The sequence below is a fragment of the Gekko japonicus genome, unplaced genomic scaffold, assembly GCF_001447785.1.
Source record: "Gekko japonicus isolate JY-2015 unplaced genomic scaffold, Gekko_japonicus_V1.1 scaffold49, whole genome shotgun sequence".
Taxonomy (NCBI): domain Eukaryota; kingdom Metazoa; phylum Chordata; class Lepidosauria; order Squamata; family Gekkonidae; genus Gekko; species Gekko japonicus.
In genome coordinates this window covers 2,354,240-2,368,632 of record NW_015173674.1, presented here as the reverse complement: position 1 = coordinate 2,368,632, position 14,393 = coordinate 2,354,240, and the positions used below count along the sequence as shown (strand labels likewise).

The 14,393-nt window shown below is 55.4% G+C and overlaps 1 protein-coding gene across 1 annotated transcript in view; it reads left to right on the top strand.

Annotated features, from left to right (window-relative positions):
* The window catches only part of LOC107120248 (talin-1-like), a 50,244-nt gene extending 48,582 nt beyond the window's left edge, over positions 1-1,662 (top strand). The window contains 2 exon segments of the mRNA XM_015422896.1: positions 988-1,116; positions 1,283-1,662. Coding sequence (XP_015278382.1) covers positions 988-1,116; positions 1,283-1,414 — 261 coding nt within the window. The 3' untranslated portion in view covers positions 1,415-1,662.
* The last annotated feature ends 12,731 nt before the right edge of the window (positions 1,663-14,393 follow it).

The window sequence follows — 14,393 nt, the reverse complement described above, 5'->3', positions numbered from 1 at the left end:
GGCCCATGTTGGCCCCCCCCCCCCCGGTCTCCTGGCTGTTTGCAGCGGGGGCTGACTCGGGGGGGGGGCGTGCTTTGTGGTGGAGGCCGCACGGCTGGAGGCTGATGCTTCCCCTGGCCGAGGTGGCCTGTGAGCGGCACCCTGCCTGCCTGCCCTCGGACATGCGTGGGTCAAGTGCCTAGAGGCATACGAGCCAAATAACACTCTTAGTCAATTTAACCATGAACAGATGTTGTTCACAAGTATGCAAAAACACATGCATTTATTTCACAATAGATTTAAAACAGACAATGGCCCTTACAGGAACCTCAGTTATCATTGACAGTCTGCCCATGACATCCAAAAGTGACAACCATTGGCCCTGACCGGATATGCCTTTTGGCCCACTTGCCCTCCCTCAGTGGTCAAACGAATGACTTTGTCACATGGCTCCTCCTGACGCAATCGTGTCATATCCGCTCATCATACACTGACCGAAATGAGCACGGTTGGAGTCCAGCAGTGGCACCTTTCAGACCGGCCAAGTCCAATTCTGGGGGTGCGCGCCCTCTGGCGTGGTGCTTCAGAGCGCCCGAGAGGCTCTCGGGGGGTGATGGGGGGGGGGGGGAGAACGTGGGTCAGGAGCCTCATTCTTGGGCATTCCCGGCCATGGCCAGGGAGGGACCCTCTTATTTCTGTGGCAACGATCCCGTCCACTGTGGGCTTCTCTCACTCGGTCAAGGCCGGGAGCCGAGTGTGACGGTGAGCCAGACCTGGGGGTCTCTCCTCTGGGGTCCCTCCTGCCCCCTCTGTCTGGCCGTGACCGCCCAGAGTCCGGGGAGGGGGGGGAGTCTTTCCCGTTGGCCTGCTGGCAGATCCCTTTTTTTAAAGTGGAAAGGCTGGGGGGGGGGTTTGGCCCGGGGGCCATCCGCACGCTGCCTGGGCAGGAGGAGGCCACCGCCCACTCAGGCCCTGCAGTCCCACCCCCTCTCTCTCTCCCTGGCCCAGGCTGCTGGCAACGCCGTGAAGAGAGCGTCGGACAACCTCGTGAAGGCAGCCCAGAAAGCAGCCGCCTTCCAGGATCACGAGAACGAGACTGTGGTGGTCAAGGAGAAGATGGTGGGCGGAATCGCGCAGGTGAGGCAAAGGCCAGGCCCCCTCCCCCCTCTCCGGGGGGGCTCCAGCCCCACCAGCCCGGAAGGGGAAGAGTCAGCTGCCCTAAAAAAAACCCTTCCTCCTCCTCCTCCTCCTCCTCACCGCTTGCTCCCTTTCTGTACCTCCCCCCCCACCCCCGCCACACCAGATCATTGCCGCCCAGGAAGAGATGCTGCGCAAAGAGCGGGAGCTGGAGGAGGCACGCAAGAAGCTGGCCATGATCCGGCAGCAGCAGTACAAGTTCCTGCCCTCGGAGCTGCGGGACGAAGGGCAGAACTGAGCTGGCGGGGGTCCCGCCCTCCGCCCACCTCCTCGCTCCCTATTTAATCGCAAGCCTTCTGAGCGTGTGCGGGCCGGGTCTTCTCCTGCCCCCACTGGGGGGGCACGGGCACGCTCCAAGACCCGCCTGCCACTGTACCAGCAACTCCTCTGCTCACCACCGCACAAGCCTCTGGGCCGTGTCCCGGGATGCCTTTCTCAGGAGGGGGTGGGGAGTGTCAGCGCCGCCCCCCCCCCCCGACACACACATACACACACCCCTTTCCTCCCTGGGGTCTTCCTTGTGCCTTGGCCGGTGGGCCTCTGCTCTCTCGTGGGGGGCGAGAGGGCCCCTCTGCGTAGCCCCCTCGGTGCCTTCCCCTCACAGCTTGACTGTGCAATGCGGAAGGGGGCCATCGCCTCAGCCGGCCCCCTCCCATCCCATCCTCTGGACTCACCAATCGGATGCCTTTGGAGAGCCAGTCTGGTGTAGAGTGGTTAAGAGCGGCGGACTCTAATCTGGGAGAACTGGGTTTGGTTCCCCCACTCCTCCGCCTCCTCCTCCTGAAGCCAGCTGGGTGACCTTGGGTCAGTCACAGGGCCCTCAGAGCTGTTCTCTCAAGAGCAGTTCTCAGTCAGAGCTCTCTCAGCCCCGCCTACCTCACAGGGTGCTTGTTGTGGGGAGGGGAGGGGAAGGAGAGTGTAAGCCGCTCTGAGACTCGGAGTGAAGGGCGGGGGATAAATCCCAACTCTTCTTCTTCTTCTTCTTCTTTGCGTGGCCGCACCTCTGCTGCCGCCCGCCTGGCGTGCACATCTGCCCAGAGGCAGTTCCGCCTCACGCGCCCTCGCCTGTGCCTGCCCCCCCCCCCTCCACGGCTCTCCCTCCTCCTTCGTTCCCAAGTGCCTGCCTGGGTGGACCCAGCGCCGCGGGCTGGGGTGCCCGTCCCTCCCCTCTTGCCCTGGCCTCACCTGGCAGCAGCGGTTCTGCTCTGAACTGAAGCTTCCCCCCACCCCCAAAACTGCACTGCCCCCTTTCCAGACCCCGCTTCCCCCCACCCCCAAAACGACACTGCCCCCTTTCCAGACCCCCCGCCCCCCCACCCAGACCTGCCCACTTGCTGCGGTAGCTCACCCTCTTGTAATTTTGATACGTCAATAAAGCTGCCTGCGTATGCCCGTGTCTGAGGGTCCAGGGGAGGGGAGGGGGGTCCGCACGGAAGGAGTCTGCAGCCCTCTGGCGTGGCTCTCTGGGCATGAACAGGGCGGGGTTCCTCGGCAGTGTGGCCCCCCCACCCCCCACCTTTCCTGCCAGAAGGGTCACCAAGGCCCGTCATCGGAACACCGGCCTCTGGGCTAGTAGTTCAGACAGCCGACAGGCAGAAGACAGGCGCCTCCCGGGAGGACCTCCTCCTTGTGGCTGAGAGCCGCTTTGGCGAAGGATCGGATCAGTCATTTTGGAGGTTTCTGCCCTGGCTCTGCAGGGGAATGCGACTTCAAAGTCTCCTCGGCACTGTTGGTCCCAGATCATATCACGGCTCTTTTGCGCTCTGGGCAAGACACACAGCACGTCTCCCCGGTGGGGGGGGGGGGGGGGGGGGGGGGGGGGGGAGAGGTTGGACCAGAACCAGCGGGTTGGAATCAAATGGAAAGAGTTTCCGGCTAAACACGAGGAAGAACTTCCTGCCAGCCAGAGCGGTCCCTCTCTGTGGGACGGGCCTCCTGGGGAGGTGGTGGTGGTGGTGGGCTCTCCTCCTCCTCGGGAAGCAAGATGGCCACCGGAAGGCGTGAGCCAGGGCTTGCTCTGGGGCTAATGCTGATTGCCATTTTGGAGTTAGGAAGGAATTTACCTCCAGGCTGGATCAGTCCAGGGCTCCTGGAGGTTTTCGGCCTTCCTCTGGCCATAGAGCAGAGGTCACTGGGGGGATGGTGGGAGGGGGAGGTGTGAATTCCCTGCACTGGGCGAGGAGTTAGACCAGATGAGCCCCAGGGACCCTTCCAGCTCTTCTGTTTCTGTTCCTCCAGCCTATGAGGTCATAAGAACATAAGAGAAGCCATGTTGGATCAGGCCAATGGCCCGTCCAGTCCAGCACTCTGTCACACACTCTGGCCAAAATATACCAGGGGTCATCAGGAGGTCCGCCAGCGGGGCCCCCCCAACCTGATCTGCCACTCCATGTGGAAACTGAAAAACAGACTCTGGTGTCAGACGAGGATCTGGGAGACACCCCCCCCCGCTCTGCCATGGAATCTTGCCGGGCAATCTTGGGCCAGCCACACACTCTCAGCCTAGTCTACCTCACAGGGTTGTTGTAAAGATAACATGGAACAGAGGAGAATGATGTAGGCTACTTTGGGTCCCCAGGGAGAAGAAAAGCAGGGTATAAATGAAGTAAATAGAATGCGAGGTAGTGAGGCTCTGGAATGTGGGGATAAAGAGGCGAGCTTAGCGGACGAGCAAGGAAGAGGGTAAGCGGACGGATGTTGAAACTCTGATATAAAATTCTATTCAGATAGGCTAAGTGAAAAGGGTTAAAACGGCAAGGAGGAGAAATAGTTAAAAAAATACCTTTAGATACCAACGTAGCTTTTCAGTGTTGTAGACCCCACCACCTCCCAAGGAAGCCTGTTCCACTAAGGAACTGTTCTTCCTAAGGTTTAGCCGAAAACCTTTTCATTTACTTTCAAACTACTCGGGTGTAACTAATTTTAGTTCTGTTCTAATTTTCTGGTCTAACTCGAATTTTAGTTCCCTTATAGCTGCTCAAACTACCTAGGCGTGGCTGATTTTGGTTCTAAACAGACTCCCATTTCTTGGCTCGTTTTACTGCAGTATGGGAAAGGGTTAAAACACAGAGGCTCAGGCAAAGGACAAGGATTCAAGCTGAGGTCACTGGCTAGTTTATGCTCTAATATCACTTTGGAACACCTGTAGATTCAACTACTGGTACCAGAGGCTGGGGGTGGTGGGTTCACAGAGAAGGCGAAGCCTTAGGCAGGTTTTTGTAATAGGAAAAAAGAAAGCAAACAACAGAACGAACTGCAGCCAGGGTTGAAATACTGCCTAGGGCTTAAAAAACCGGGGGGGGGGGGGGGGGGCTATTTTAAACTAAATTTAAATTTAAGCAAATTCTCACATTCTTTAAAAAAGGGGGAGGGGGGTCTCCTACAAGAAACCAAGCTGTTAGATACCTCCTGTAACTGCTGAGGCTGTTCAGCTAGAGTCCCCCTTGATCCTAGAAGGGCTAAACTAACATTTGAGATTAAATTAACATTTGAAGCAAAAGGCAGCCCGGGAAGCTCCGTCTGAGCAGCCCCCGTTCAGCAGCAACACCTCTTGTCAATCAACCACTGGGCGACTCGCTCGCTCGTCCTCCTCGGTGGGGCTGGCTCCCGTGGGCTGTGGAGCCCCGGCCTGAGCTTTTTATTTCGGGCTCCTGTGAGCAGGCAAAGTGTCTGGGAGAAGGGGACAAACAGGCGAGTTTGGCAGACGTAGCGAGTTTTGAGCAGCAGGGGGAGGAGGCCAGGGCACCAGCCCTCTACCATGTCTCTAAAGGGGGTACGCCCACTTTCCACCAACACATCTACATAAATATGAAATTTATCAAAAAGGGATTTTTTTAAAAAAACAAAAAACCAGCAACCACCAGTTACGAGGGTAGAGTGTGCCCGCAGGGCCTTGGGGGCTGTCCAGTGTGTTGCACGGAGTGTCACCTCCTGTATGATGGTCCCGCCAGTGAGACGGAAGTCGTGGGCGTGTGCCCTCGGGGCAAGGGGCTCCTGCTCCTCAGCGGGGGCGTAGCCGGGGGGGGTTATTTGGGGGGGGGCAGCGGGAACCCTGGACGCGCCCCCTCAGGTAGCCCTCAACCCAGTAGTGTTTATAGCATGGCAAATAAACTGTGGGGCTGGCGTGGGGGTGTATGGGGAAAAGGCAGCAACCTCTTGTCCCCTTTCAAACAGTTACACGGGTGCCAACTGGGAGTCTCAGTGCATGGGTGAGATGCTGGTGTAGAGAGGAAGGGTTTGAGTTTGTTAGGCACTGGGGTGCTTTTTGGAACAAGCAGGACCTGTACAAAAGTGACAGCCTCCAGTTTTCCCAAGAAGGAGCCAGGCTGTTGGTGCTTAAAATCAAAAAGGTGGCAGGGCAGTTTTAAAAGTAAATCCTGGGGGAAAGCCAGCAGGTGATTAAATGTCTCTGGTTTGGGATGGCTCATCTCCAAGAGATGGAGGGGTAGTTGTTACTGTTCTAGAAGGAAGTGGATTAGGATAGGACACAGGCACCGACAAACAATATTGACTACCTGGCAAGGTCTAGAGGCCTACAGGAGAAGGTTGCAGGCCTGACATGTCTGGGAAATTAATATGCAAACACTAGAAGCCTCTGAGGTAGAGTGGGGGAGCTGGAATGCATAGTGACAGAGGGGTACATACTCACTGTGGGCATTTCAGACACTTGGTTATAGTACATTCAAACAACTGAGGCCCAATTGCGGGAGTTCCCGCACGGGCCATCAGGCCTGGGAGCAAACGCTTCTAGGCGGCATAACGTATCTCCTTCCCACGGTTCTTCGTGAGATCACCCAAGCAACTATCTAGCAGCAACCACCTGTGGCCTTGAGAGATATAGACGTTCCAGCAGCTAAGCATTTAAGCGCATCAACAGGTCTACATATGAAAGCTAAAGCAATCAAGCGCATACATGGAGAACAGAAAAGGAATTTGGCAGCTTGCTGACACACAGGAGGTGGCGGCGGCTACAAGCAGGGACGGCTTCAAGAGGGGATTGGATAAGCATCTGGAGCAGAGGTCCATCAGTGGCTATTAGCCACAAGGCATAGATAGGGACTCTGGGGCAAGTGATGCCCTGTATTCTTGGTGCTTGGGGGGGGGGGGAACAGTGGGAGGGGCTCCTGGTCTCCTGGCCCCACTGCTGGACCTCCTGATGGCACCTGGTCTTTTTGGCCACTGTGTGACACAAGAGTGTCGGACTGGATGGGCCTTTGGCCTGATCCAACATTTGGCTTCTCTCTTACGTTCCTTAAATCCTTGTGATGCTCCCCATGTGGACAAGATGGAGCTGCCGGGTGAAAACCTTAGTCCTGCATGGCATGTACTTCCTTGGTCAGAAACCATAAGGTCAAAGAGTTTCTTCCCTGAGTCCAGAGGATTCATAATTTCTCCTTGGGAGAGTTTGTCCCCCAAGCCTCTCAAAAAGAAGAGTTTACTGTTTGGCCTAGCGAACTCTGTCCCTTTGAGTGTGACATTTGAGCAGGGCATGAGATAGAAAGCCATCCGACTTCGGCCAGAGCCTTTAACATAGATGTCAGCCCTCAAGTACCCTTGAAGGCTCACCCTCCCCCCGCCTCCTCTCCCAGCTCTAAATTTGCTGCTGGGTTTCGACAGAGACAGAGTGCACTTATAATGACCGAGAGACTGTAGTGGATTCTTGGTTGGAGAGCATTTCTCCACAAGTCTAAGATCTGTTCCGAGTAAATTAGTAGAAGCTATATTAACAAGGGAATTATGAAGCATGTCAAGGAAGAACACCTGCTCAAAGAAAATCAGTGTACGTTCTGCAAAGGGGAGGCCGGCCTCACAAACACTGAGCTGCTGAACAAGCTTGTGGAGGAGGGTGATCTGGCAGACCTTGTCTGCTTGGACTTCCTAAGGGCTTTTTGACAAGGTGCTTCATGAAACACTCCTGAGCAGGCTAAGAAGTCATGGTATAAAAGAGCCAGTCATTTATGGATTAAAAATTGGTTGGGCTGTGGGAAGTAGGAATACATTGACAGTTCTTGCAGTGGAGGGGATGAGTGGTGTGGTCCTCCAAGGACCAGTGCTGGGACTGGTGCAGTGCGGGGGCCAAGTTTGCGGACAATACCAAATTATTCAGGATGGTGAAAAACGAGGATTGTGAAGAGCTGTAGGAGGAGCTATCAAAATTGGGTGAGTGGGCAACAATGGGGCAAGCGAAGTTCATTGTTGATAAGTGTAAGCTGATGCATGTAGAGACAAAAAACTCCTACCTTTAAATATATATGCTGATAAGCTTGAACTGGTTGAGAACAAAACTGAAAAAGATATTTGAGTTGTAGCGGATACACCCAATGAAAATGTTGAGCGAGTGGCAGGCCTCGTGCTGGGATCTATGACCAAAGGGCCTGCCATGTGGTGATGCCCTTGTACAGGAGCCCTGGCACGGTGGCCTCCTGGGGAAGACCACGTGCAGTTGGGGTTGCCACAGACTGGAAAAGGTGCAAAGAGGCAATCAAGAGGATCAAGGGGTGCACTGCCACAGGAAGTGGTGGCGGCTACAAGCATGGATGGCTTCAAAAGGGAATTAGATGAGCATATGGAGCAGAGGTCCATCAGTGGCTATTAGCCACAAGGGATAGGTAGGAACTCTCAGTCTGGGGCAAGGGATGCTCTGTCTTCTTGGTGCTTGGGGGGGGGGGTAACAGTGGGAGGGCTCCTAGCATCCTGGCCCCACTGGTGGACCTCCTTAAGGACACATGGTATTTCTGGCCACTGTGTGATACAGAGTGTTGGACTGGATGGGCCTTTGGCCTGATCCAACATTGGCGTCTCTTATGTTCTTAAGGGGTTGGAGAGCCTTCCCTTTGAAGAAAGGCAGAAGAATCTGGGGCTTGCTAGTTTAGAAAAAAAAGTTGGCTAAATGGGGAACATGACAGAGGTTTGTAAGTGTATGTATTATGCAGAAAAAGTGGATAGAGAGATTTCCTTCCTCTCCTGTAATATTAGAACTCAGGGACACCCAGTGAAGTTGATGGGCAATAGTTAACAGACAGACAAAGGGAAACACTTCTTTGCTCGATGATTGATTAAACTGTGGAACTCACTGCCAGCAGAATGAGAGCCACAGGCATGGATGGCTTTAAAAGGGGGTTAGACAGATCTATGTAGAAGAGTTCCGTCAGTGGCTACTAGCCCTGATGAGGAAAGGGAAGCTCTATATTTGGAGGCAATAAATTTTTGAAACCCAGTACTGGAATGCAAAGTCCGTGGGATGCCATGGCTTCTGTGCCCGATTTGTTTGGTCCTCTGGAGCAACTGGTTGGCCCTCAAGTATAACAGGATGCTGGATCTGATAGATCACTGGTCTGATCCAGGAGGGATGGTCCTAAGTAATGTACAGAAGGTTTTAACTTCCACCTCCCACTCACTTTGTACTGGTGCAAAAACAGAACCACGGGGGAAAGGAAGGTGTGTAAATCAGCCTGAGTTGCTCACGGCTGGCTTGGAGCTTTGTGGCTGAGGTGGGGCTTGGCGTGGCTAAGCCAGAAGGGAGCAGGGTTAGGACCACTTGCCTAACAGCCACACCGCCCACACCTCTCTCTCTCTGCAAGGCCCCAAAGGCGGGCCCCTCCCCTACTGCCCCCACTGGTCCCTTCTGCTCCTGCTAGTGGGGCTCTTTCTTGGCACGGGGAAGGGGTCGGGCACGCCTGGAGCAGCAGCCACGCCTGGACCCTGGTGGCTGTCAGGGTTAGGGTGGCGAGGCCTGTCCTCAGCTCAGCAGCTCCACAGCCCTAGAGCAGGCCAATCCATGCCCCTGCACGCGCAGCCCTCCCAAGCCAGAGTTGTCACCAGCCAGTGCCCACTCCTTGCACCAGGCAGTGGCTGGGGGGGGGGGTGTCCCTGTGGCTTTGGCACTGGCTGATGGGGGGCCTCGGGACTTGGTCCTTAGGAGGGACTCTCTTTCTTGTGTTTCCTGGCTGAAGGCGGTCTCTTCAGAGAGTAGACTGAGCTTGGCTCTATCTTCAGAGGAGAGGGAGAAGAGTGGCTGTGGGGAGCTGGAAACTGACCTGAAAGCTTTTCCTCCCCTCCCCTAAAGGGGGCGCTCCGCCGAGTGCAGGCTCCATCCCTGCTCACCCTCCCCCAAGCCCCGCTATCCAGCATCCGCCCAGAACAGGCCCTCTGTGACTCAAAATAACCTGGGCACAAGCAGCGCGCCTTCGGGCTCAGTGGCCTTGCCCCTAAAGCAGGTACCTGGTGAGTCCTCCCGCCTCCCCCCACTCCCGGCTGCCGCTGCTGCAAGGGGTGAGCTCAGGGCAGCAACGACACAGCTGCTCCAGGCTGGGAGGGCAGGAAGTTCACCCGCAAGCCTGCTGTGGTGACCCTCTCTCCATTGCCCTGGAGACTGTTGGCATTTGGCTCCTGCATTCAGCTTGCGGACTCCCCCAAATGCTTGCAAACTCCTAGGTGGAGGGTGGAAAGCAGCAGCTCCCCTTCCCGCTCCCGGGGAGGTGGGCTGTGGGAGAGGCAACGTCGTCCTTGGCATGCAGAGGTGCCCCTAATCCCCAGCTGCCTGCACTGAGCTCAAAGCCAGAAATAGCCCCCAGGGGCTGAGCTGACAGGCAAGCGGCTGCCGCTGCCTGTGGGGGCAAGGCCTGACCCACACCTGTTCCTGGCCCATCACGCAGAGGGGAATTAGAGGGAGCAGGAGCAAAAGAGCAAACCCCCCACCCCACCCCCGAGCGGCACTCGCTGGCTGGCTCGCTCGCTCGCTGGGGCCCCAGGTCCTGCAGCTCTGGCGGAGAAAGGCCCCGGAATGGGAAGGTGATGCGGGCTGGAGCGGAGCGGGGAAAGGGGGGACAGGTATCGCTGAGGAGGGATGCTCTGCAGGGGTCACTGCTGGCTCTAGCACTGGCCGGCTGCATTAAAGGCCTGTCAGCCCAGTGCAATTAACAAGTTTACAGATGACACAAATGTGGAAGGGACGGCAGATTCTCTGGGGGATAGAATAACTCTTTAGCATCTCCTCCTCCTCCTCCTCCTGCTGGACAGATGGCGACAGAGTGAAATACAGCCAGACAAATATAAAGAGCTGAGGAGGAGGAGGAGGAGGACGTTGGGCTGGCCGGCCGGCTCTCTTCGGAAGGCCCAGCTGGGGGATCCGGTGCAGCCGGCCTCTGCTGTGCACTGTCTGCCGCGACTCTGACTTGCCGTCTTTGCCTTGAATCGACCCTACTCACCTTGTGCCGTTTGAAAAGGGGAGCCTCTTGAAGCTCACTGGGTGTGCCGGGTATCAGTCTAAAAATAAACAGCAGCGTGGAAGGCAGCAGGAGTGCAGCAACTACACAGCCCCTTCCCCAGCTGATAATCCACCCCAGCACCACAAAGAAAGCAACTTAATTCCCCTCTCCCACAATGATGCACGGGAGGAACACAGCCACTTCTGCTGATCTCGCACTGGAGTGGCACAGGGGTGCAGCCAGGAGGAGACACGAGTTCAATCGCGTCCCTTTTCTCTGTGGCAGAGTTGTGGGCACTGGTTAACTGAGGTTAATTTGCCTCTTCGGCTGTATCAGGAGGAGAGTGGCTGTTTCATTTTAACTCAGGGCTGATTCACAGATTACAGTGTCCACAGGGCAGACATGTGGACTGTCAACGGCCGTGCCCCTGGAGCTGTGTGCTGGGAACTCGATTTGGATTGGGCCCATTGCATGTGGGAAGCGGGGCTTAAGCCTTCCCACCCGACATTATTTTCCAGACTTGACATTGGTACTTCCCCAATGGGGAAACTTGTGAGTAGGTGATTTGGCTGCTGCACACATTCGTTCGCTCTGGAGCCCTCCTTCCTGAGCTAAGACAAAAACGTGTGAGCCGGAGGCTTTAAAACTGTGGGCTAGCTCCCACTCACTCAGCTTAGAGGGAACACTGCTTGTGGATCGTCCTAAGTGCCTGCAGGTCCCTCCAGTGGGGCAAACGGTGGCTGGGCTGGGTGTTTCAGGTCAGGAAGAGGGCGGAAGGGGAAGCAGAGGCCTTTTCTCCTGTTGTCCCATAGTTCTAATCTGTGTTCCCAGCATGGAAGTCCAGCTGCCTGTAATGCTTGAAATGGCAACATTTAAAAATCCATCTTTAACTGTTCTCAGAAAGTCTGCTCTGAGTTGGGATTCTTCCCCCATTGTCCCTCAACCTCAAAGGTCAAGATGGAGTCCCCTTGTGAAGGCTTAGTCCTTCGTAGGTTGGACCCACTCAAGAAAGATAGGGGAGCTTCTTCCTCATGTCCTGAGAATTTATAGCCTCTCCTCTTGGAGTCTGTCTCCACCTGGGGTCAGTCCTGATCTTCCTGCCACTCTAGCGTTTGTGTTTCCCAGCCTGTGCCTTTAGGTGTGACACATTGTCCAGAAAGGTGAGAGATGTTAAACCCATTGTTCTCGCTTCTGCCACAGCCATTTGCATAACTAATCACTGGGAGTTCTCCGTGCTTGAGAGCTGTCTGTCTGCCAGGGGTCCAACTCACGGCTCACAGGCATAGCGCAGTTCCAGTAGTTGAAGTCTAGGGGGAGGGGGGCCCTCTCTCTGCAGACCCAGTCACAGTCACAGGGTGAGCCATGTAGGGCTGCGGTCCAGCAGAGTTTGCACTGTTGCACTGAAAAAAATCAGATGGGTCGGCCGTGTTGTTCTGAAGCAGCAGGACAAAGTCTGAGTCCAGTCTGGCACCTTTAAGACCAACAAAGTTGTATTCAAAATGTAATCGGAATAAGATCTCTTCAAGAGCTACTTACAGGAAAAAAGAGGGTGGGGGAGAGCCCTTGATGAGATTTTTCTCCAATTTGTCTGAAGAAGTGTGCTTTGCACGTGAAAGCTCTCACACTTTGAATAAAACTTTGTTTGTCCTGCTTATCTCTTTGCTGCCCTTCTCCTGCTTTTCATCCATGACTGGCTTCCAGTGCACAGAAGAGGCCTCCCTAAGGCATGAAGATGACAAAAGGTAACCCAGATTACTGGGGAAGGAGATTCTCGACTGAAGCTGGATCCAGGCACAGTGCAGAGATGCTGAGCTCCTGCCTGCTCTGCTTCCGATGGCCTGAAGGGTGGAGAGAGGCTTACAGGATCATGCGTGAGGTCCTCTTCTCCCTTTCTCACAAGACCAGAACTCGTGGGCACTCCATGAAATTGCTGAGCAGTCGCATCAGAATGGATACATAGAAGTCCTTCTTCACCCAAAGAGTGATGAACACATGGAATTCACTGCCACAGGAGGTGGCGGCGACAACAAGCATGGACAGCTTCAAGAGGGAATTGGATAAGCATATGGAGCAGAAGTCCATCAGTGGCTCTTAGCCACAAGGTCTAGATAGGAACTCTTGGTCTGGGGCAAGGGATGCTCTGTATTCTTGGTGCTTGTGTGGGTGCCCCTGGTATTTCTGGCCACTGTGTGACACAGAGTGTTGGACTGGATGGGCCATTGGCCTGATCCAACATTGGCTTCTCTTATGTTCTTCTATGGAGCAGAGGTCCATCAGTGGCTATTAGCCAGAAGGTATAGATAGGAACTCTCTGTCTGGGGCCAGTGATGCTCTGTATTCTTGGTGCTTGGGGAGGGTGGGAACAGTGGGAGGGCTTCTGGCCCCACTGCTGGACCTCCTGATGGCCCCTGGTATTTTTGGCCACTGTGTGACACAGTGTTGGACTGGATGGGCCATTGGCACTCCATGAAATTGCTGAGCGGTCGGGTTAGAATGCAACGAACATGAAATTGAGCCAACTTCAGAGGACGGCGGAAGACAGGAAGGCCTGGCAGGAGCTGGTCCATGGGGTCGCGAAGAGTTGGGGTTGCGAAGAGTTGGACTCGACTGTGCGACTTAACAACAACAACAACGGGTTAGAATGGATAAAAGGAAGTACTTCTTCACCCAAAGAGTGATTAACACATGGAATTCACTGCCACAGGAAGTGGTGATGGCTCCAAGCATGGACGGCTTCAAAAGGGAATTAGATAAGCATATGGAGCAGAGGTCCATCAGTGGCTATTAGCCACAAGGTATATATAGGGGCTCTGGGGCAAGTGATGCTCTGTCTTCTTGGTGCTTGGGGGGGGTCAACAGTGGGAGGGCTTCTAGTGTCCTGGCCCCACTGGTGGACCTCCTGGTGGCCCCTGGTATTTCTGGCCACTGTGTGACCCAGAGAGTGTTGGACTGGATGGGCCTTTGGCCTGATCCAACATTGGCGTCTCTTATGTTCTTAACCAACATGGCTTCTCTTATGTTCTTTCACAGTGCAATCCTGGGGGGTGGGGGTAGCAGTTGATATCTGGCTCCCTAGGCCACTGCAGCCTGGGAACACTCTCTGGAACCAGCAGAAAGCAAAATCAGAGTTGGTGCCGTGGCCGTATACACCTCGGGCACCACTGAGGGTCACCTCATGTCACTGGCCCCATAGTTCTGCGTGGACCTGCTCCCACTCGGTGACATGGCTCTTTCCACCTCTGCGAGCCCGGCCTCCACATCCCCGAGCCAGCGGGGACTCCTCCAACCCCCGGCTGCAGCGTGGCACACAGGGCAGAGAGCTCGGCAACTGGCAGGGGTCTGCATGGCCCTGCAGCCCCCCGTGGGATGGTAAGAAAACCAAAGCAGGACTCTCAGTGTGTGAGACGGGGCCAAGAAAGAGAAAATGCCCAGAACAAACCATCAAGACTGTCGACAAACTGATATGCATTAAAATATCACTATATTAACCCCTGTGTCTTCAATGTTCTGCTAAGCCAACTTAACTAGGTGAACTATGTTTGGAGTATTCACTCTAATTCCTCCGAATTCCGGCTCCAGGATGCACCTGACCGGGCCCTGCCTGCGGTGCTGCTCTGCCACCCAAACGTACCGTAAGGGCAGGAGGAGGGTCAGTCTGGTCTCCGGCAGGGGCAGCAAGTACCCAAGCACCCATCCTGGCGTGGCCCGTCCGGTGGCTGCAGGGAGGCCCCCTGCCTGTACAGATGGGGCACACACTCTACCTCCGCAGATGTGGGGCAGGCCAAGACGGAGCTGAGGGGGCGGTGGGTGTGGGGTACGGCAGTGGACCTAAGCCCGGCGGCACCAGCAAGAGCTGCCTACTGATGTGTTGCCCCCTCCCCCGGCTGTGCCTGCTCTTCCCTGGTGTCACAATCTTCAGCCTTTACCCCTTTGAAAGGGCCACGGAGGGTGGGTCAGTGGGCGTCCGGAGTAAGCAGTGGTGCAGGAGCCACCACAGAGGATGGACTCCAC